The sequence below is a fragment of the Enhydra lutris genome, unplaced genomic scaffold (assembly GCF_002288905.1).
Source record: "Enhydra lutris kenyoni isolate GAN:26980312 unplaced genomic scaffold, ASM228890v2 scaffoldscaffold6, whole genome shotgun sequence".
NCBI classification, from domain to species: Eukaryota; Metazoa; Chordata; class Mammalia; order Carnivora; family Mustelidae; genus Enhydra; species Enhydra lutris.
The window spans coordinates 43065554-43089648 of NW_019154090.1; the positions used below are offsets into that span (position 1 = coordinate 43065554).

General features: G+C 41.1%; 2 protein-coding genes across 3 annotated transcripts in view; one reads left to right on the top strand and one right to left on the bottom strand.

Moving 5' to 3' along the window:
• Positions 1-24: 24 nt before the first annotated feature.
• On the bottom strand, positions 25-15441 carry LOC111141814 (RB binding protein 9, serine hydrolase). Its single transcript, XM_022494640.1, is given in 9 exon segments — positions 25-2027; positions 2644-2729; positions 5239-5344; positions 6142-6184; positions 7419-7552; positions 15242-15278; positions 15281-15344; positions 15346-15416; positions 15418-15441. Coding segments are annotated over 9 exon segments (789 nt in total). The 3' UTR covers positions 25-1803.
• A 108-nt stretch (positions 15442-15549) lies between these two features.
• LOC111141534 (Sec23 homolog B, coat complex II component) overlaps positions 15550-24095 on the top strand; it is a 40698-nt gene continuing 32152 nt past the window's right edge. The window contains exons 1-6 of one of the 2 annotated variants that reach the window (XM_022494143.1): positions 15550-15813; positions 17807-18041; positions 19405-19462; positions 21900-21986; positions 23200-23436; positions 23542-23627. In XM_022494143.1, the coding sequence (XP_022349851.1) occupies positions 17821-18041; positions 19405-19462; positions 21900-21986; positions 23200-23436; positions 23542-23627 (689 nt within the window). In that variant the 5' untranslated portion in view covers positions 15550-15813; positions 17807-17820. The remainder of the gene's footprint in view (positions 15814-17806; positions 18042-19404; positions 19463-21899; positions 21987-23199; positions 23437-23541; positions 23628-24095) is intronic. The other variant, XM_022494144.1, reaches the window with a different exon arrangement.

The window sequence follows — 24095 nt, forward strand, 5'->3', positions numbered from 1 at the left end:
AGGACCCTGGGATCACGACCCGAGCCAAAGGCAGAGGCTTTAACCCATTGAGCCACCCAGGTGCCCCAGTTTGTAATTTTTTGACAAAGGACTTCAGAAAACAAGACTGAGAGTAAGTAAAGCAATGACTAATTCTAAATAATCCAAATAGAATCAGATTTTGGTTATAGGCTTGATCAAATTATTGCTAAACAACCTCTTTAAGAAAATTATTATTCAATTGATTTATTGAATTTGCTTTTCACTAACATGTCAAATGAGTTGTTTTAATTCTTAATTTTTTTAATTATAAAAGTAATACATGTTCACTATAATAAACTCAAATACCCAGGTAAATAAAAAGGAGACTCCCACCACACCATATCTAAAATTCCCATTCCCCAAAGATAATTGCCATTAAATGATGAGAGTCTTTTTTTTCTTTGATCACATTTAGAAACCAAATTCAGGTTAAAATGATGGCTTTGAATCTCCTTTAGACATAAACAGGGAATTCACATCTTTGCAGCAAACATCAGGTTGTGCAACATCAAGTATGAAGTCACTGCTAGTTTGAGGCAAGACTTAGGGATCATAATAGCCAAAAAATGTTGGAAAATAAAAAGCATTTTTTTTTTGAGGGAATATGATCAGAAAAAAAAAAAGAAATCATGGAATAAGGCTTAAATGAGAGCCAAAGGACCATGGAAGTTAAAAGGTAGAATTCTTTACAGAACAAAATTTGAGGTATGGAAAGATTCTTTTAAAAAATAGTTAAGATTTTGTAACAAAATCCAAATTATTCCCATGATTGCATCCTTTGACATTATGTTCATTTCTTATGCTTCACAAAGAATCATTTAAAGCACCTGGCTAAGTCAGTCCCAATGGCAGAGGTCACAAATGGGTGACTTGGACTTTGTGTGTCTTGCAGTGTCTGTAAAATTTTTATTGATGCTGTCACTGCCAAATTACATCATCCATATGTACGTGTACTGAATGTAACTCATATACATATGAACTGTGTATACAAACATATATATAGTCCCTAAATATAAAAACCACTGAATTGAGTTTTTTCCTTGAAAAATCAGAAAATTGGCAATACCCTTCACCCTTCCCACATGGCAACAATGTAGACAAGGCATGAGTTCCCCATGTTGCCCTAATCACTACCACTCTAGTCTAGCACAGATCTGATTGGCTGTGCTCATGTGTATGTCCAGGTTGGGCTTATGGTCACTGTCTGACCTGGCAGACCCGACTCTTAGTTACGTATGGGTCATTCTTCCTCAGCATGAAGGACCGGGGCAGGGTGTCATAAAGATGGGAGGCCCTGGTCTGGGTTTAATGTCCTGGGCCAGCCCAAAATAGCTAGTGGTTTGAGCTCTAAGCCAGCACTCTGGACCTTTAGTCAGGTTTTCTTTCCTCCCAAAATAACAAAAGGTTCATTCCAAAGAGGAGTACCACTCCTACAACATACACAGAAGTAGTTCGTTTTAATCTGGACTGGGAATCCGGAAACCTGGATTCCACTTCTGCTTATTCACTTTGGACAGATAAAGGTAGATAAACTGTCCTTATGTCCCAAATCAAATGGGAAAAACACTGCTTCAGTTCATAGCAGTTTGTGAGATACAGATCCTATGGAAAATGGAAATGCTGTTTCTAACTTATTTTGAACATTGAACTTGTGGTTTTTTTAGAACTTAATTTGATTTATGTGTCCACTAATCATCTGGTCACAGATGATTTTTATCTATTAATAACCTGATAATTGCTCTGTCCGTATACTGGAATGCAAAATAGCAGAAACCATCCTGTCTATGCTGAAACCAGCATAGACTTTACCACACTAATCAGTTCATGAAACTCCATATTCTGAAAGTGGCCACGGTCAGTGAATTTGTACAATTTGGCTTCCAGCCTATCAGCCACTTCCTGTTGTTCCTTCCAGGGAAGGAAAGGATCATCAGTGGAGCCAAACTGTACAATGTGAGGGCAGTTGGCTTTGATCTTCTCCCACTGCCAGGGACGGTTGAAGTATCCTATGGGAAAAAAAAAAAAACATATATAACCTATTACCACCCATGGATAATTTCCATTCTAGCCACTATAAAATATATAGCAAAGACCATAGCAGAGACACAAAGATTAAGTGCCTACGTGCAAGTTAGAAATCCTTTAGTTTTCAAATCTGTAGAGCTCCATACCATAGTCACTTGGGAAGGGGGAGTACATGGCTCAGATAAAATCAGGGTTCAATGTATTAGGAAGTGGTCTATCACCTCTCAAAGGGCCTAATTTGCATCTAAAGAAGGGCAGTAAATGTTTCTCAAATGCTACTAGAGGTTTTTTTAGCCTATCCAAAAGTCAGTGCTGTTTAATTTTTTTTTTAAGATTTTATTTATTTATTTGACAGATCACAAGTAGGCAGAGAGGCAGGCAGAGAGAGAGAGAGAGAGAAAGCAGGCTCCCTGCTGAGCAGAGAGCCCGAAGCGGGGGCTCGATCCCAGGACCCTGGGATCATGACCTGAGCCGAAGGCAGAGGCTTTAACCCACTGAGCCACCCAGACGCCCCAAGTCAGTGCTGTTTAAACTGAACAAGCATCCTTGTGACTAGAGGAAAGGCTTTTCTGTATTGGTTTCTGCCTTCAAACTTACCACTGGCCCGCTCATTTTCATCCCCCAAGTCGGAGGTGTATGCAGACACTAACACAATAGCATATACTCGGTGTGTTTCTGCATACCTGAAGAAAGAGAAATGATGTCAGCTAACTTAGTGTTAAATCTGACTGCCAAAAAGTAAAACAAAACCAAACCTGAAAACTCATTTGATTCAGCTTACAGAAAGCAGGTGCTATCACTTGTTGAGTTTAACATGAAAAATAGGAAGAAAACTGCAGAACTACAAGCCCGGTGTTAATGGCTTACCCTTGGCCACTTGGTGAGTTTCTACTCTTTCAAGGTAGTCCAAACCTCTTTGGTAATCCTTTCCAAAAAAACATAAAAAGTGTAATCATTCTCTTTGATGTGCCTATCAACCTACCTTCAGTGTGCATCAGCATTGCTTTGTTGGTCAACCTGGAGATTCAGCCCAGAGCATCTGATGCAGAGGCTTGATACAAGGCCCAGGAATCTGCATTTTAAGGCATGACACCTTCTCCAACCCAGATGACAAATACCAGTGATCTGTGAACCATATTTTAAGAAATTCTGTACCATGATGGAAATGTACCTCTTTTGCCACACACTACATTGCGTTGTAGTAATTGTTTGTGTCATATTATATCTATCTTCTCCAATAAACCTTCAGCTCCTTAAGGAGGTGTCAGTCTCCTTGATCTTTGTGACCCCGGTGTCTAGTATAGTGCCTGGCAAACGGACACTCAGCCATTTGCAGAAGGTTCTGCTCACTCAGCAAAGACTAGGCTAGGGAAAGATGCGGAGTGGTCATTGTTTCCAGAGGCCTTTGGGCCAGGAAAGACTTAGGGTTGGTATTTTGTTTTCAGCCTAAAATTTTTGCCCAGCCATTTATTGTTTTTGTTTGTTTTGTTTTGTTTGGTGAAAAAAAGTGGTTTGAATAAAGCATAGGCACAGGACCCGTGGGCAGAAAGAGCTGCTGTCCCAACATTTGTTTTGAAAAATTTCAAACCTAAAACAAGCACCTATTCATTTATTTTACCACATTTCACACCTAAACATGTCAACATGTATCCCCTAAGAACAAGGTAGTCTCATATATCCGCAGTGCCATTATTACAGATAGTGCATTTAGCATAGAAACGGTAATACTATCTGTATTCATTTTTCCCCAGTTGTACCAAAAATGTTCTTTAAAACTGCTTTTCAATCCTAGATAAAGATCATGCACTGCATTTGGTTTTCATGACTCTCTAGTCACTTTTAAGTTTTTTGTTTTAAATGACATTGACATTTAAGACTTTAAGCCAGTTGTCTTGTACATCATCCCCTAAACTGAATTTGGCTGTTTTCCTCGAGATCAGAGGTTAGAGGTTAAACATTTTTGGCAAGAATACTACATAGGCGATGTGTCCATCCCACTCCGTCACGTCAGAGACACACAATGCCAGAGTCCCTTTACTGGTGAGATTAAGTGTGATTATTTAGGGTGAGTGCTATCAGATATCCCTTGTAGACACAATTGTCCCCTTCGTGAATAGTAAGTAATCTGTGGGGTGGTCCTCTGTGACTCGATCAATCTCCTGTTCCCCTACAGTCTTATACCCCATAGTTTTGGCATCTATTTTCTCCTTGCCTACCTTAACTCTAGAAGTTAATTTTTAGAAGGTTGCAAATAATCCCACAGTAAGTTTCAGGGATTTTTTTAAAAGAAGACACAACTTTAGTAGTCAGTGGCCTGAGAAAAATTCAGTGGCCTTGGATTGGTACAGATTTCAGCATAAAGGGATTTCTTCATTTTCCAGACAACCCCTAGCAGTTTATAAACATTAGGACTATACAGAAATTCTGTAGCTCCACATTGGGAAGCAATATCTCAGAGCTTTGAATGGTGTGGCAGAAAGATTATGGAATCTGGCAAGATTCTCTGACAAGCAATTCATAGGACACCCTGAGCAACTGCTTGGGCCAAGGGGCTACACAAAAACTATATTCCTAGCAAATATGGAAGAAACTCAACCCTAATATGCTTACTCAGCCAGTAAGTCCTATCCTCTAGGCCTTATAAGCTTAAAGGGAGAGAGACCTGATGTTCTAACTAAGAGCATCAGGGAGGCACCATGAATCCTAAGGACTTTGCGGGGGGGGGGGGGGGGTGCAGGGAGATAATAGCCTCCACCCTCCAACAAATATTTACTGAGCACCTACCGTATTCCAGACACTCTTCTAGGTGTCTGGTTTCAGTGTCAGAGTGAACAAAATCCCACCCTCACAGAGCTCACATTTCTATTGGCTGGAGACAGACAAATAAACAGGACATCAGGTGGTGAAAAGTGCTATAGATAAAAAGGGGATACCAAGATATAAAGGGGATAGGAGCCAGCGAGGTGAAGTTGCTGTTTCATCTGAAGTGACTAGAGAAGGCCTTAGTGGAAAGAGACATTAGAGATTTAAAGAAGAGAAAGCCATACAAGTAGCTAGGATCAGAGTATTCCACGTAAAACAATGGCAAACACAGGCCTAAGGCGGGTGCACACTTGGCATGTTCAAGGAACTGCAATGAGGTCTGCAAACCAGCTGGAGCCCACATCGGGGGAGAATTCAGCAGGATCGCACCTCATGGCTGCAATGGCCCCAGAACTGTGTCCTATGATGATGGTCTTCTCATCACAGTGCAGCTCCGCCTCCATGAAGGGCAGCCAGATGCTCTCTCGAGCCGTAACTAAGGTTCAGGGTAAAGAAAGAGTGTGTCATTTGATAGGACAGTCTTATAGTCTAATGTTGTCCCACCTTTCTAAACAATGACTACTCAGCACTTCTCAATTTAAGAACTGCAGGACAGGATGGGGCTGTTTTAACAGAGCCAATGATGTACTGGCTGTTGTTGCTGTGTTGCTGTTTTAAAGACTCAAATCCACAGTTTTGGTCTATCTATCCATCTATCTATCTGATTTTGCTTTTATTTTTCACCATGTTCTTATAAGAAAATGCTGAAGAAATAAAAATGTAACTCTGAAGCTTTAATGTGAACTTTCAAACTTAAGAAAAAAAACTCTAGACCACATTCTCAAATTCATATGCACATATATATATTCTTTTTTCCCAAGAAAAATTTCCTGACACAGGTCATAGGCACAGTCAGAACAAAAGTGGCAATATTACATTTTGAAATATTCCAATCTCCTATAGGTGCTGTAAAGTTTTATCATATCTCTGTCTCACATGAAACACCCATAAATTTTGCCTGAAAATATCTGTTGACCTCTAGAAGGGAAAATCGAGTGACCTGCAAAGTTGAAAATCAAATTTTACCAAGCCCAGGTGTTTTCTTGATCCTTACTAGAATTTTCTAGAATATTTTTTGGTTTACACCCTTTTCCCTAAACTACTTGCCATCATTCATTCTTAGGTATATACTCCCTTTGGCTTTTCTGGATGATACTCTTGTTCTCTACCAGGAAAATGGTAAGATCAAAACCCAACAAGATGAGGCTATTTAAAAACATGTTTAAAACTTACTTGGGTCAGGCATGTTTTTAGCCAAACACTGGAAACCAGGTATCTATGATATGAGGGGAAAAAAAAGCTATAATAAAGATCTTAATTACAACTAATACTTTGCTAATAAAAAATGAGACACCTGATATGATCTTTATTAATTCAATAAATATTTGCTTATATTATGAAATAAAGTGAGTTAAGTGCCACAGGATTACATATGAACACACAATCCCTCCAGTGATAAACTCCATCTGTCTGTATTTCTATATGTAGCTAGCTCTGTAGGTCGCTATATACAGAGACCTATATGCGCATTTATATATCTTTGTTTATTGCTGTAAACAGATACTATGGAGGTATCATGAATGAATGCATTCTAGACAAACTGTAGCCAAACAGACTGTGTCCAGGGATTAGGTAAAACATGGTACAGAAAGATGGAAGAGAAAGTTGGAGATCCCACCCTCTTGGACAACTTCAGCCCTGATCTTTTTGTTTTGTAGCTCTGGCCTTGGTTTTCAGCCACAGCCCTGGAACTTTATTATAGAAACGTACTCTAGAGCTCTAGAGGATGACAATCCAGGAAGCAGTCCTATTGCCTGGTTATGGAAGAGGTTAAAAAAAAAAAAAATCAAGATGCACAAGACAACCACAGCTGGTCACCATTTTCATAAAGCTCATAAAGAAGCCAAATTAAATATACTGTTCAAAGCACACGGACATAGTTGCAAAAATACGTTCACTTTTAAGAAGGGAAATGAAAAAGATTTCAGGATGGTAGGGAAATGGGATGGGGGGACATACATGTGGCTTCGAAGGTATTGTTAATGTTGCAGATTCTAGTTTGGTGATGGAGCCTCAGGTATTCATTACATTATACTTCATAATTTACATATATGTTACAGCTTTTGTACATATCAAATATTACATATTGATGTTTTAAAAATCAGAGGCAGGGAGCAGAGAAGCAGATGTACAATCATCTGAACCAGGGGCAGATGCAGGGAAACGGAGGGGGCAATAGGAAGTGGTGCCTTGTACTCTTAGTGCCTGAGCCCTCAGAGAAGTCTTCCAGGCAGTTTCACCCACCAAAATTCCGACCACTAGTACTAGAGTTCGAGACGGGGCAGCAGGGAGAGGCATGAAAACACCCTGGCCTTTGCTGAAGGGGGTGTGTTGGGGTGGGGTAGGGGCTGGTGAACACACGTTCCAACTTCAGTCCTCCGAGCCCTCCATCCCTTCCGTCCCCTCGGGCTCCAAGCCGACTTCCCAGAGCAGCCAGACGTGTCTCTTACCTGCTGCAGCCCCTTCTTCACCCAGCCGTACCAGCCGTGGGTGGCCACATCGCCGCCTCCGTTCCCGGGAACAATAACTGCCTTGCTTGGGGGAGCCATGAGCGCAGAGGGTCCGGTTTCGCCCAGTAGCCGAAACTGTAGTGCGGAGAGTCCGAAGACTGAATCCGCTGAGGAGTCTGCACCGTGGCATTCTGGGAATTGTAGTTCTGGGAGGTCGTGGGTCCGCTCGTGGACTCCGGCGGTACTTACCGCACATGGCGGCCGAAGCAAACCCGAGAGTTCCCATCATATGTGAACCACCTTTCGCTTGCCTCTTAACGCTAGTTCCCTCACCACCTTATTTAGGACAGGCTGTGGCATGCCCAGAATTTTTTCTCTCTTTACTACAATTACGATGTATTTCTATAGGAAAGTGTGTTTTTAGTTCCAATACACAGAAATAACCTATTTATGAGTTGAGGACTCCTGAAATTTTTATTACTTTTCCTTCCCATTTCAAAACAATTGTTAGTACAATAGTTACTGTCAGCCCTGGTTGTTATTTTTCATCGCTTTAAATGCTGTCTTTTTAAAAGGTGCACATGGATAAGATTCATACTCAAACCAATTTAGAGACTGGAGAAACTGAGGTAGCAATGAAGTAGTGTACCACCTATTATATTATATGCAGTCCTGAAATTTTAGGAACCAGTCATGCCTCACAGATATATCCAAATCTTTTCTTTTTCTTAAAGATTTTGTTTATTTGAGAGAGAGGGAGAGAGAGAGAGAGAGAGAGAGAGAGAGAGAACGAGCAGGGAGGGAGGGATAAAAGGAGAAGAAGACTCCCACTGAGCTGGGAGCCCCACATGGGGCTTGGTCCCAGGACTGCAGGATCACAGTCTGAGCTGAAGGCAGCCACTTAACCAACTGAGCCACCCAGGCATCCCTACTTTTATATTGAGGTGGGCAGAAGTGTGTATGTGTGGTTATAAATGGGAATAAACATGCGGCACCTCTGTAGCTCAGTGGGTTAAAAAAGTGGCTGACTTTGGCTTGGTCATGAACTTGGGGTCCTGGGATAGAGCCCAGAGCCAGCTAGCTGGTCTCCTGGCTCAGCGGGGAGTCTGCTTGTCCCTAGGTCTCCCTCTGCCCCTAGTCCCCTCATGCTCTCTCTCTCAAATCACTAAAATCTTTTAAAATAAAGAAACCAAATAAATGGGAATGAACAGGAAAGTGCTTCTTCCTTGCCCCTCCCATGGGCTTACTCACTGCGTAACAATGACAATGGAATACAGGTATTCCAGTATCTGTTACTGAGGAACACTCTCAGGCAGTTTTTTTTTGAACAGGCACAAGCAGGTGATCAAGGATACACTGCCCCACTACCACATTCTTTAGGAAGAGCCAGACATACTCTTTCTTCTTGAACCTCAGACTCTGAATTTTCTTTAAAAGGTCAATATTAGGGGTGCCTGGGTGGCTCAGTGGGTTAAAGCCTCTGCCTTCAGCTCCAGTCATGATCCCAGGGTCCTGGGATCGAGCCCCACATCAGGGTCTCTGCTCCACGGAAAGCCTGCTTCCTCCTTTCTCTCTCTGCCTGCCTCTCTGCCTACTTATGATCTCTATCTGTCAAATAAATAAAATCTTTAAAAAAAAAAAAGGTCAATATTATTGGATGCCTGGGTGGCTCAGTTGGTTAAGCTGTGGTCTTCTGCTCAGGTCATGATCCCAGAGTCCTGGGATTGAGTCCTGCATTAGGCTCCTTGCTCGGCAGGGAGCCTGCTTCTCTCTTTGACTCTGCCTGCTTGTGCGCTCTCTCTCTCGCTCTCTCTCTAACAAATAAATAAGTAAATAAAATCTTTAAAAAAGTAAAAGTTCAATATTATTGAATTTTAAATGTAACCTTATTCACTTCAGAAGGGATGAATAACTGACACAGAATACCATGGATTAATCTCAAAATAATTGTGCTGAGTGAAAGATAAAACTAGACAAAAAAAGAGAACATACCATATTATTCCACTTATTTAAAACTATGGAAAATACCAGCAGCACAAGGAAACATTACACATGCTCATTATCCTGATTGTGGTGATGGATGTCAAAAGTTAATAAATTGTACAAAAAAATAAATTTTAGGGCACCTGGGTGGATCAATTGGTTAAGTGACTGCCTTTGGCTCAGGTCATGATCCTGGAGTCCCAGGATCCAGTCCTACATCAGGCTCCCAGCCCAGCAGGGAGTCTGCTTCTCCCTCTGACCTTTCCCCTTCTCATGCTGTCTCTCTTTCTCATTCTCTGTCTCTCAAATAAATAAATAAAATTTAAAAATATATATATTGTACACTGTAAATATGTGCAACTTACTGTGTGTCAATTATACCACAATGAAGCTGTTTAAAATTTAAATATAAATTAAAACAATCACAGGCATTCCTGTAGCCTAGAGATTGCTTGCTTTGTGGTGTTTGTTTTTTTTTTTTTAAAGATTTTATTTATTTATTTGACAGACAGAGATCGCAAGTAGGCAGAGAGGCAGGCAGAGAGAGAGGAGGAAGCAGGCTCCCCGCTGAGCAGAGAGCCTGATGCGGGGCTCCATCCCAGGACCCTGAGATCATGACCTGAGCCGAAGGCAGAGGCTTAACCCACTGAACCACCCAGATGCCCCTGCTTCGTGGTTTTTAGTTCAATAAACAATGACATTCCATTAACAGGAACTGTGGGCTGAAAAAGGATCTATCCTTCCTTAAGATTTAAGATTTGTCTTTCTTCTCAGTCGCAAGGTAATTGGCTCTTCCTTTGAGAAGGAGAAAAATAAGGTAAAGGCCTCAAATGTCATCTTTCTGAGGTTGTTTTTGTCAACAATGATTGCAAAGATTATGTACTTACACATGAATCCACCTTGTTTTCTTTTTTACTTTCTATCTCTTGGGCAAGCATTTTTCTGAGCTTGTCATTATCAGAGAAGAAATAGCTTGGTTTCAAAACTAAAATCATTTTTATGAATCAAAAAATGAAAATGCACATTTATGTCTGGTATATCATTTGCTGATGTTGAAAGAGCCATTCTTAAGAACTTGAAAAAACTATTTTCATTTTTCTTTTTTTTAAGAGTTTATTTTAAGTAATCTCCACACCCAACATGGGGCTTGAACTCATGAGCCCAAGATCAAGAGATGGATACTTTACCAACTGAGCAAGGCAGGCACCACTCATTTTCATTTTTCTGACAGACTCAGCCATCAGTCTCTATGGCTCTCTTTCTGAATCACCTTCCTTTCCCTGAACTTTTCTTTCCAGGTCAGAATCTCTTCTTTATGCAATTTGCCTCTGATTCTCCAAACTCACTGTCTAGACATCCTAACCTCTTCTATGGTTCCTTTTCTATTTCTTTCACTTAGTATTATTGTTTTAACCAATAAGAAGAAAGGAAAATATAAGGAAAGCTTCTTCAGAGTCCTGAAGGACACGTGGGAGTTAAGTGAGAAAAGAAGGGAGGCAACCAATGATGTGGAAATGTTGGGGTTTAAAGCAAAGGGTCAAGAAAGAATTCTTGAGATGTCTTTGGTCCCCAAAGGTGGTTTTATTAAAGCATGGGGACAGGACCCATGGGCAGAAAGAGCTGCCCTGAGTTTGTGAGGAGCAATTGATTATATTTAAAGTTGGAACTGAGGGTTAGGGATAGTTTAAGTCTCTAAGGAATTTTGGAAGCAAGGTTTCCAAGACCCTGAGGAGGCTAGCTATTGTCGGGAAAAAGTCAGTTATTACGATTTAGTAAAACCCTAGCCTTCAGATGTATATCAGTGGGCTGTTTGCTTGGAGGATGATTGCTAAACAGATCTTGGGTGTAGAAATAAAGGAAGTTTCCAAAGGAATTTTTATATGTTAAAGGATCTAGGAGGTTGGGATAATGTTAAGCTAAGATTGACTTTTGCCCTTAGCAAAGTATTAACATCCAGGCTGTTGAGTTCCTAGAGGAAGGTCACTTTGCCTGTTTCAAGGACTTGTCAATGGGCTGTAAGTAGTAAGGAAATTTTCATTTTTTCCTTTTGCCTTTGTTCTCCCCATAAACCAGGTTGTTCTTAGCAGTGTGGAGGGCATGCACAAGGGCACAGAGGTGAGACAGCAACATAGGCTAGGAAAGACAATTGGTTCAGTGCTGTAGAATTGAAGTAAGTAGATCATGGAGGCCCTTGTACAGCAAGATGGGGCATCTACTTTATCCTGTAAGTGACTGAAAGCCAGGTAGAGGTTTTTTGGTTTTGGGTTTGTTTGTTTGTTTGTTTCTTTCTTTCTTTCTTTTTCTTTCTTTCTTTCTTTTTTTTTTTCCAGGTAGAGTTTTAAACAAGGGATAATCTGGGTCAGATGTGTGACTCTGAAAAATCTATCTAGCAATCAAAGTGAGATTTAGGTGTGACAAATTTGGGGAGAGAGATCATTCGGGGGGGGCTGTTATAGTAATTGAACGAAAAAGAATGAGGGTTAAATAAGTAGATAGATGGAACTGAGAAATAATTAGAATAGAAAAATCAACAGGACCAAGTGATTCATTATTAGTTTCAAGTTTGGGGTGTCAGAGATGTAGGGGAAGAAAAAACATCTTTTCCTTCTACCCTTCTAGGTTCTTGGCTGGGACTCTGAAACAAAAAACATATGAACAAGAGAAAAGCATACAAATTGATTTTTTAAATTTTTTTTATTTATTTGATAGAGATCACAAGCAGGCAGAGAGACAGAAAGAGAGAAGGGAGGAAGCAGGCTCCCTGCTGAGCAGAGAGCCCGATGCAGGGCTCGATCTCAAGACCCTGGGATCATGACCTGAGCTGAAGGCAGAGGCTTTTACCCACTGAGCCACCCAGGCGCCCTACACATTGATTTTTAAGTATGTTTTACATGACATAGGAGCCTTCATAAAGAAATGACAACCCAACAAAGCAGTTAAATCAGATTGTTTTTATGTGACGAAGAGTGGGAGGTCATGAAGAAAATTCAATGGGATAAAAAGATATGAGCTAAGGGTAGTAAGCAGTAAGAAACTTAGCAAGGCCTGTTCATTCTGATTCCTCTCCTCATCTAAGGGAAGTATATGCAATACTATCTCCAAAGGGTGAAGGAGGCATAAGACCAAAGAAAAAGCCCAGTAAGTCCAGCTTGACAAGAGATGATTTACTAAAGGGACTTTAGTTTGGGTGGCTGCAAGATGAGTAGATCTCTGCAACCCCACCTCTCATAAGACTTGTTTTCTTTTCTTTCTTTCTTTTTTTTTTTTTTTTTGCCCTAGAGGCAGGGAAATATGTCCCGGGAGACCACCCCCAGAGGAAATGTTTGAAAATAGTTGTGTCATGTCATTGTCATAACTCCACAGCCTGTCAAGGATGTCATGCCTCAAGGGTGTATCAAGGATGTGGTTAGACGAAAAGAAGGTGTGTGGGGGCAGCTATGCTGAAGGCTTCAGGTTACAAAGAGATAGTCATGGTGGATTCACCCAAGACAGTGCTAGTCCAGCTCACACAGCGCCCCTCTGTCTGCAGAGGTAACAGATGTCTCCTCCTGGTAAAGGGAGGGCACCTTTCCCATGAAGGTCTTATGGCCTGTTTGAAGGGAGACAGGAGAGGTCAGTGGGGCCTTCCTTGCACCTACCCTCTCTCAAAAACTCTCAGTTTAAAATATTCAATATGCCAACATGTCATATTGTGGGGTGGCATGTGTTGAAACACATCAGAGACAAGGAAGGACTCCTTAGTTACTAGGAGAGGAATGGTATCTCCAAGTGATAGGTTAGTTTAAGGCAAGAGGAGCAATGAATTCAGTTTAAAAGATAAACTGAGGCACATTAAAATTATAAGAGCTTATTTGAGCAAAATTCGGTTAGAATCAAACAGGACCAAACCAGAAGTGGTTTGGAGTCCTCTGCCAACAGGAGTCAGGAAAAACACTTTCACAGAGAAGGAATGGAAGCAAAGAGAAGAAATTAATTGATTGTCCAGTTGGCTCATTGTGATTGTCTGTCCTTGGTGTTTTGATATCATAACCTCGAAGCACTTATATGCTTACATTTTAGTTTGCTTATTAGGCTGCCATGACCTTAGACATCAGTCTAATGGCCTTCGTGTTCAATCACCTTAACAGGACATATGGAGACTGAAGTGCCAAGAATATCCAGAGATACCCAGCAGGTTGTTGCTGAATATATGACTCTCACGTTGGATAAGTATGAGCCAGAAATACAGAAATTAGATTATAGATGATGAATAATACGTCACGAAAATTGTGAAAGATTTTGAAATAGTCAAAAGAGTTTACTGGGTGAAGTTCCAAAGAATGCTGGGCATTTTTTAAAGGACTCCCTAGGGTCATCCGATTGCAAGTGATGTATGTCTTTATCTTTGACTAAGCTATTTCACAACTCCATAGAGACAGAAATTAATTTACAGAAAACTGATAGTGATGAAGGCTAGTTGGAAGAAAGGCAGGCAGAGACAAGCTCCCCATGTCCCCTAAGAGGAAACTACCCTTAAAGGGATTTTATGCCATCCTGAAAGGAGCCCTCTACCCTTTCCCACATGATCAATGACAAAAACTTGATTGGATGACAGGCGCCTGGAGGGTACCAGATTAAAACTCAGTTGGTTAAGCAACTGACTACTGATTTCTGCCTAGGTAGTGATCTCAGGGTTGTGGGATCCAACCCCCCTAGGGGTGCCGCACTCATTGTGGAGTCCACTTGTCCATTTCCCTCTGCTCCTTACCCCTCCATATATACATACATACATACATACATAAAATCAATCTTTAAAAAAAAACTCCCAATATTTTAAATGTGAGATTGTATTTAAAATATCCTTCTCATAAATTTCCAGTACTGAAAGAATCCAGGTTCAAATAATCAAAGCAAGCCTTTGGCAAATGATATTCTTTTAACGTTTGATTAAAAAGCCACAGCTGTCTTTTCTCAGTGTAAACCATAATACAAATATATGTGTATTTTGAGTTTGTTTCCTTACTGAGAGAAAAATTAGTGCAAACTTCCTAAATTTATTCAAGTTTTATAATGAAATAACCTAACATTACTCTGACATAATGTTTTAGGAACTTGGAAAACGTAAATTTGTTCAATAAAACGGAATAACTATTTCACAGACTTCTCATATTAAGAGTAATTATGTAAAAACAAAGAGTAATTATGTTTCACAGTACATGGACTTAAAACTATTTGGTATTCTGGGGCACCTGGGTGGCTCAATCAGTTAAGCGGCTGCTTTCGGCTCAGTACATGATCCCAGGGTCCTGGCATGGAGCCCCACATGGAGCTCCCTACTCAGCGGGGAGCCTGCTTCTCCCTCACCCCCCGCTTGCTCTTCCTACTTGTGCTCTCTCTTTCTCTGTCAAATAAATAAAAATCTTTTAAAAAGAAACTAATTGGTGTTCTGTAAGTAATTTAAAATTTTGTACTAATATTAAGTTGAATAAATAGTAATCCTTGGATATCTAGACACGTTCTAAGCATAATACTAAGTTTATATAGCTTTGTTTCTTATTTTTAGATACTACAGAAAGGCTGTATTTCTGGGTCAGATTAATAAACGTGCTCATTTTTATAAAAAGGTGTATAATGGCTGTGATGGTTGGGGAAAGCAGTGCTCTATAGAGTTAGGGGTTTTGTTAGTCTCCTGGGATGCCTGAATATGACAGCTCTCAATTAATCACCTTCTCGTAGATGGATGACAGAGACAGACACGCAGAGAGTAACTGCATTAGCGCCATTCCCTGCAGAGAACGTGAATCCAACAGAGCGAGCGAAAGGAGGAAACCTGGTAATAATTTAAAGGAAGCATTTCTCTATCTGCCGAACTCCCTCATCTAGCGCAGACCGCCTCACTCTCCCTTCGCCCCGCCCCTTCCCGCGCTGATAACCTTTTCCCGGCAAGCTTCAACCTCCCCCGCACGGGTCCCTCCTTCTTCCGGTGCTACACGTCATCATTCTCGCTTCCCGGTAACTAAGGCGATGAAAGGGACTTCCTACTTAGGCGAACGGAAGTCATGTTCGCTCAGCCGAATCCCTGAGGCGTGCAGGCTGCACCTAGGAAGCAATCCGGCAGGCACTGGAGTTTTCTGAAGGACAAAGGTTTAGAGGTGAACGTGAAGGAACTTAGGATCTGAAGAATTTTGGTTTCCTTGACCAAGGCACGATTGTATTGCCCTATTCCAAAATGGCGGCGCGGCTTCACTAAAAGTCTGCTTCCGCTCCTCCGCCGGAGAGGCCTCCTTTGATTGGCCAGCGGACGGCGCCGTGGAGTGACGCACAGGGACGCTGACCAGTTGGCTGAGAGCTGAGCTGGACTTGGCGGTGGGAGCCGGAGCTGGGCGCTAGCAGCTGTGGGTGCGGACGCGGCCAGGTGACGGGCTCCTGCCAGGTGAGTGGGAGTGCCGGTGATGGGGAGCCCGTGGGCACGGACAAGAGTCTCTATAGGGACCGAGTGGGTGCCCCTAGGACGAAACCTTCTCTCGGCGGGCAGAGGAACTTAGGGACTCAGTGACCCAGGGGTCCGCTGAGAGTGACTAGTTCTTCGTCTGGCGGTGCGGCCGGCCGGTTTCTGGCTCGGGAACCCTTCGAATCGCGGAGTGCGGAAGGATTCAACCTTTTTTCAGTTGAGTAACCCGAAATGTGGTGAAATGACTTCTGATTCGTGGCAGCTCGATGTAGGACCCAGGTCTTCCGACTGCTTTTCAACCATTAAACTTTGCTTAAACTTGTCCACTGTGTTCTGAAAATTATGCTTTGATGGGATGAGCGGTTCAGTTGTGTGTGTGTGTGTGTGTGTGTGTGTGTGTGTGTGTGTGTGTTTTCTTTGTTCTTTTGGCAGATACTGCTACAAAATCTTTAAAGTTCTTTTATTCACTCATTCATTCAGCTATTAACCTCTTCAGAAAATCTGTGAGGGTATGATGTGAGCCATAAATCGACCGCCCTAGAAAAATGCACATTAGTTCATGCACACAATTTTACATACAATTTCAGAAGATTTATTGACTCTCTGAAATCCCCCGTTGGTTTTGTGCCCAGAGTTAAGAATCCATGCTCTAGAAGAAGTAAGGGGAGGAGGCAATGGGAAATGGAAAGAGCAGATTTTAATACGTAGCTGCCTGGGGACATTGGATGGAGCCACCTTTTAATAATGAAGTGTTTTGAATGGGGAAACAGTTTTTTAATGAAACCTTTAGAGGTACTTGCTGAGAATTGTCACATTAGAACATGCTTTTATTCCCACTCAGGTAGTTGCAGAGGTGGGTCCTATGTAAAGGCGTTTAAGTATCCTGCCTTTGCCAGAAAGAATAAATATATGCCTTAGAGTTTCAGTTGGAGCCAACATTTGGAATTTTTGTGGTATGAGTTGTGTGCAGTAAACTAATTGTTTCATTTACCTTTCTAGCCATATAAAAACCATTTCCTTAGTCCACATTATTTACAGTATGTATGGCACTTCTCATAATAACATAGAGACAGTTTTTCAGCACTGCAAAAAGTGAGCACTAGAGGCTACTAAAAATGTAGATTCTTTAATTTGCCTGTTTTTCCATTTTTCGTGAGCGGCTTGTTCCCTTGAACCCTAAGTGGCTGAGATGTGTGTTAGCCTTAGCCTAGATTTTAGGATGTAAAAAGGATGTATAAAACACTGGATGGAGTTGGCATTGTGGGAGTTTGAAAAGCTTAGTCTAAATGGTTATTTTATTAGCCATAATCTTTTGAGGCATGAGCATAAGCAACCATGGTGAGGAGAGAAGCCCTGGTGAAGGACTCACTCAGCATGATAGCAAACCTAGCATTGTAATTTTGGTGATCCCAAGTAGAAATACTTTGGCTCAGAACTGATGGTGGATTACGAATTGGATTCACGTATCAACATCCAGTTCTTGTCTTCACAGTTAACAAGGAGAGGAAGGGAAAGGGCACAAAAATGAGATCACTTGGAAGGTAAAATTTAATACAGTGTTTGCTTTACTAAAGCACAGAAGGAAGGGGTTTGGGGCAGGGGGGAAGGTTGTGGATGCTGAAACAGGATTTGAGACTTACTCTTGGGCAAGGGGAACTAGAATTTGCTTGGTTGAGATGTGTGATCTATGAGAAGGTTTTCATTAGTATTCAACTAACTTGAAGCTTAAAAATGATCAAATAATGGTAAACTCCCCACACCTTTTGTTTATTTCTGGAGAGAGTTGACAAAGGAACAATAGTCAAAGATAACTGTGAAGTTATTTGGCTTTTGGGGGTCAAAGGGAAGAGAGATGTCATCCTACAATGACTGGTTCTTCTGGACTAAGTGTTTAAAAAACATTGCGTTAGGTGACTGTCTTCTTTTTTGAAGTTTAGTTTGAGAATTTCACATAAAATTACAACTCTATCTTCAGTTTCTTTTTAGACTATGGCAACATATCTGGAGTTCATTCAGCAGAATGAAGAACGGGATGGTGTGCGGTTTAGTTGGAACGTGTGGCCTTCCAGCCGTCTCGAGGCTACGAGAATGGTTGTTCCCCTTGCTTGTCTCCTTACTCCTTTGAAAGAACGTCCAGACCTGCCCCCTGTACAGTATGAACCTGTGCTTTGTAGCCGGACAACTTGCAAAGCCATTCTCAATCCACTTTGGTATGAATTCTTTTTAAAATTAGTAAAAAAGAAGAACGCAGTAAATTACGACATTTGCATGATTTCATAAAAATGATTCAATTTGGGCAAGTCATCAAATTTGAGTAGAGAAGTGAACGGTGAGATTCTTACAGTGAATGCTTATAAAGTCTCCCCAGTCTCCCTTCCGTAAAATTAGAACCTATGGGAATGAAGTGGAAACAAAGGGAAGGGATTTGAAATTTGCTTTTTTTTTTTTTTCCTAATTTCAGTTTGCTTTTGGCTTAACTATAAGTTATATTGGTGCTTTTTTTTTTTTTTAAGATTTTATTTATTTATTTGACAGACAGAGATCACAAGTAGGCAGAGAGGCAGGCAGAGAGAGAGAGGTGGAGGCAGGCTCCCTGCGGAGCAGAGAGCCCGATGCGGGGCTTGATCCCAGGACCCTGGGATCATGACCTGAGCCGAAGGCAGAGGCTTAACCCACTGAGCCACCCAGGCACCCCTATATTGGTGCTTTTTAAAGCATTTTCCAAAAATGAAAAACTTCAAACAGTTTTCTCCTACTTACCTGGTATGGTGATGCCGTGTGGCAGGAGTGATAGAAGAAATCACAGCTCTTAATGATTGTTAAGTATAATTTTTTATACCTGAGGTGATGACCTATGATGTTTCTCTTAAATGTGGGCATTATTTGAAAGAACTTTTTAAAGAGGTGAAGAGTATCAGAAATATTCTTCAAAAGGTAAGATTTTTATATGAGGGAACATTTTTTACTACATTCCCCTTGCTTTTACTTAAGGTACCCATATGTACAATGCTGCTCTTCTTTTGAAGAGCTAGCCTTGCTTGTTAATTTTCTGAGTGTAGAAAGGGGGAAAAGAAGCAACTGAAGCATTATCTTTAACCAGTTCTAGGAAGTATATCAACCCAGAAGCATGCCTCCCAACTTTTTCACGTGAGCTAGGTGAGGTGAAAGTCAGCCATATTTTTCCTATGCATGCTTTTAGTATTGGAATTTAGTAGTTTCACATATCTGAACAATAAAGATGTTAGAAAAATCGCACAGATTAGTTAAGATAATAGGGCAAAAGAGAATAACCTATAATTTATATAAAATCATGAAATTTTAAATATTATGAAGGAAATTAGAAAATAGAAAAAAAGATTTACTAAGTCTTCATTGTCGCTGTAGGAAAGAAATTTTTGGCATACTTAACAGCCAGACTCTTAACTGCAGTGGACATTTTGTATACCTCCATCCATTCTTGCACACACAAAGAAACACATCTGTGTGATTTACTGAACTTGAGGATTACATTTGATTGCTTTCTGTATTAAAAATGAAAATGGTACCTACCTGTAATATTTATCTTTCTTACAGTCAGGTTGATTATCGAGCAAAGCTTTGGGCCTGTAATTTCTGTTTCCAAAGAAATCAGGTATGTGAATTTTTTAAGTGTTTTTCTGTGTTTCATTTTGGTGGAACTCTAAAAAAAATTAAGTGAGATTGAATTTGTGTCTGCTCAGTAGTCATCAGTTTCTGCTGAACTCCAGGTAATAGCTTTTGTTAAGCATAATTGAACATTGAACATTTGTGATTTCTCTGTTGAATGGTGACTCAGTTTCATTATGTGGGTTTTTATCATTTAGTGTGGAGGGACAGAATTCCCTTTTTGTTGTGTGTTCTGTTAGCAGTGAATATGTTACCATAAGAAAACGGATATGTTGTCTATATTTCATTTGATTTCAGTTTATTCTAATTGGATAGTGTATATTATTGAATTTTCATTTTTTAAAAAAGATTTTATTTATTTATTTGACAGATCACAAGTAGAGAGGCAGAGAGAGAAGGGGAAGCAGGCTTCCCACTGAGCAGAGAGCCCCATGTGGGGCTCGATCCCAGGACCCCAAGATCATGACCTGAGCTGAAGGCAGAGGCTCAATCCACTGAGCTACCCATGAATTTTCATTTTTTGATCTTTGTAACTTTTAGGGTCCAAGTACCAGTGTTGACCCTCTTTTGATTTAAAAATTTCGAAACTGGGGCACCTGGGTGGCTCAGGTGGTGATCCCAGGGTTCTGGGATCGAGTCCCATGTCGGGCTCTCTGCTCAGCGGGGAGCTTACTTCCCCCTCCCTCTCTCTGCCTGCCTCTCTGCCTACTTGTGATCTCCGTCTGTCAAATAAATAAACTCTTTTTTTTTTTTTTTTTTTTAAAGAAAGGCAATATCAGCAGATCTAAAGGGTAGTCAACAGAGTGGGCAAAAATATTTGCAAATCATAAATCTAATAAGGGATTAATATCAGGACATTCAGGGGAGAAGATAATGGGGAGATGTTGTTTACAGGTTAAGAGTTTCAGTTTTGCAAGATGAAAAGAATTCTGGAGATGGATGGTGGTGGTGGTTGTACAGCATTGCAAATATTTAAGAGCACTGAACTGTACACTGAGCAAAGATTATTATGGTAAAATTTATATGTATTTTACCACAATAAAAAATTTGGAGAAAAATCGGTCTATAAGCTATGAACTTAAAATGTTTGCGGAGGGGTGCCTGGGTGGCTCAGAGGGTTAAAGCCTCTGCTTTTGGCTCAGGTCATGATCCCAGAGTCCTGGGATCGAGCCCCGCATCAGGCTCTCTCCTTGGCTGGGAGCTGCTTCCTCCTCTCTTTCTCTGCCTGCCTCTCTGCCTACTTGTGATCTCTCTCTATCGAATAAATAAATAAAATGTTAAAATGTTTGCGGAAATTTTTAAAGACAAAAGAAAATGCTTGTGATAATGTGTTTAGCATAAAGAGCAGCTTGCAAAATTATATATACAGGGCGAGCTCAGCTGTGCTTAAACAGAGAAAATCTGAAAGGAAATACGCCTACATGTTGACAGTAGGTATCTCCAGTTGGTAGGAACATGAGGGATTTTTTCTTTTATTTATTTATTTATTTATTTGAGAGAGAGAGAGAAAGAGAGAGAGCGAGCACACACATGAGTGGGTCAGGGGCAGAGGGAGAGGGAGAAGCAGACTCCTCCCTGAGCAGGGAGCCCAACAGCATGGGGCATGATCCCACGACCCTGAGATCATGACGGGAGCCAAAGGCAGATGCTTAACCAACTGAGCCACCCACATGCCACTGTTTTTTGTTTTTTGTTTTTTGTTTTTAATTTATTTTCTCCAGTAGTCTCTACATCCAACTTGGGGCTCGAGCTCACAACCCGATCAAGAGTCGCATGCTCTTCCTACTGAGCCAGCCATGCACCCCTTTTCCTGTTCCTTATATTTTCTTGTACTTGCTGGTTTTTCTACAGTGTATATGCACTCATTGATGATAGCAGCTAAAATAATAAACGCAAATAAAATGTTAGATTTCCACCTAAACCATTGATGGGTTTAGCTAAAATCTGAGTCCTTAATTTGCAGGGCAGCACTTAAGATATGGTTTGTAACAGTGCATTTTTTAATGATCTAAAAGTTACAACGTACCCTAATACCTTTTAAAAAGTTACAAAGGGATATAAATATAAGGCAGGCTTATTGATTTAAAATTTTGATATATGTATGTATTTAAATGCAGGCTCTGATTTAGGAGTTAGGATGAGAACTGAGTCTCTGCATTTTTTTCTTTAAGATTTTATTTTTATGTAATCTCTATACCCAACATGGGGCTTGAACTCAACCCTGAAATCAGGAATTGTATGTTCTACCAACTGAGACAGGCGCCCCAAAATTTTGATTTTTGTATTTTAGTTAGTTATTTAGTGTTCTGTGTTTTACAGAATTAATGCATGGTCATTACTCATTTTTATAAGTAGAAAATAGAAGGTATAACATAAATATCTTTCAGTCCTAAGGAAAGATTGCTTTGTTTTCTTTTCTTCAGTTTCCTCCTGCTTACACAGGTATATCCGAGGTGAATCAGCCAGCTGAATTGATGCCCCAGTTTTCTACAATCGAGTATGTGATACAGGTAACTTCTTTGTCATGCATTTAATGAGTGGTGTTAAATACGGAGTTTCTCTTGAGATACTTGGCTTCTGTATCCCTTACTTTTCTGGGCAACTTAAAGCTGTGAAGGCAGCAGGATCCTGAATACTCGGTCATGGTGCATGTGCACTTACCGGCATTATTTTCAGTCTTGATAGGCCGTTAGAAAAGGCATCACTGGTTGAGTTCAGCACCTGTCCCCCACAGCCTTCTCCAGCTTTGTGATGGGGCACTCCATCTTGTAGTCAAGCTTGAAAACTTTGGGTTCGTTCTTGACTTCTCTCTCTCGTACATTCCATATCCAGTCCACTAGGGAATCGCATTGGGTCTATATTCAGAATCTTTCCACAGTCTAGCCACTCCTTTCCCTCACTGCTTTTGTCCTTGGCCAGCCACCGCCTCTCACTTAAATTGCCGGGCCATTTCTTAGTCCTTCTCCATAATTTGACCCATTCCTACTTATATCTCATTCTTAATCCAGAAGCCAGAGTAGCTCTTTAAAAACATGTCATGTTCCTTCTGTGTTCAGAAACCTCCAATGCTGAAAATGGCTCTCTTTCCCCCAGAGTAAGAGATAGTCTTCAAGGCCCTGAGTGGACCTGCCCCGTGTTATCGCTTGGACCTCAATTTGCATTAGTGTCTCATTCAGTCACATGGGCCTCATGACTTTCCTCGGGCATGCCAGGACTGCTCCTGCCCGTGGGCCTTTCCTCTAGCTCTTCTGCAAGCTGGAATTCTCTTTCCCCTGTGTCTGTATTGCTCCCTCCCTCTCCTCTGGGTTTTTGTTCTAATGTTACTTTCTTAATGAGGCTGCCCTGACCTCAGGTAATACTGGAACCCGCCCCTACTTCTGCTCTTGGCAGCCCCTTAGCCTCTCTGTTCCAGAAAGTCAGCAACTTGAGGCAGTAAGGATTTTTGTTCTCTTGGCGCACTCATGTATCCCAGGACCCGGAACTGTGTCTGGCACATGGAAGGCATTCAGAAACGTAGAATAAATTGTTGGATACAGAGACTTTTTACATTTAGTTTGTTTTAATGTAACCTGTCATTTAATGAGGTGAGTGGAAGTTAGATGTCCTTATTCCCTGTCAGTATATATAGATGAAGACTTTCATTTGCATGCCTGATTTGCTTTAAAAAGAGCTAGTTGGGTCTATTTGTATACTGACCACTGTGCTGTGTTTCTTTGCATAAAGCGAGGTGCTCAGTCCCCTCTGATATTCCTCTATGTGGTTGATACGTGCCTAGAAGAAGATGACCTTCAAGCCCTCAAGGAATCCCTGCAAATGTCCCTGAGTCTCCTTCCTCCAGATGCTCTGGTGGGTTTGATCACATTTGGGAGAATGGTGCAGGTTCACGAACTCAGCTGTGAAGGAATCTCCAAGAGTTATGTCTTCCGAGGGACAAAGGATTTAACCGCAAAGCAAATACAGGTTTGTGCCATGCTCGTACACAAGCAGGACCAAGGAGATTTCTTAAACATGAATTGGTCATTCACTCTAGTGTTATGGGAAATGAGTCTTCTTGGTTTTTTTTAGGATATGCTGGGCCTCACCAAGCCTGCCATGCCCGTGCAGCAGGCAAGACCTGGCCAGCCTCACGAGCAGCCTTTCGTTTCAAGCAGGTGAGCTACCAGCGTAGAATGTTGCACACACAGTAGCAGGCACGCGGGGCCGTCTGCTGGAGTGAGGGAAAGAGACTCTTAGAACCTTTGTTTTCTTATTTTTAGAGAAAAAAATAAATGATTAAGCCTAAGAATATTTAACGCTTAATGATCTTTTGTAACTGTTTGGTGTATATTTGAAATTCATAACTGGGTTGTGGATATACACATATGTATGTGTGCACACATTTGTGTGGTTAGATTTGCTCTGAATGTCTTTCCTGTTAGTGTCGTGGCATCACAAGTATTTTGAGACCACTGTATTCAAGCCTTCCCCTCCTTATCCATATGGCTGTTGTCCTTGAGTCTTGAGTAAAAGTGGGAAAACTGAAAGCTGTGTGGGGTGTTCTCAAGCAAACCTGAGACCAGACTCTTCTTTGAGTGCCTGTGGCTACCTGGGGCCGGGTTAACAGTCACCAAACATGATAA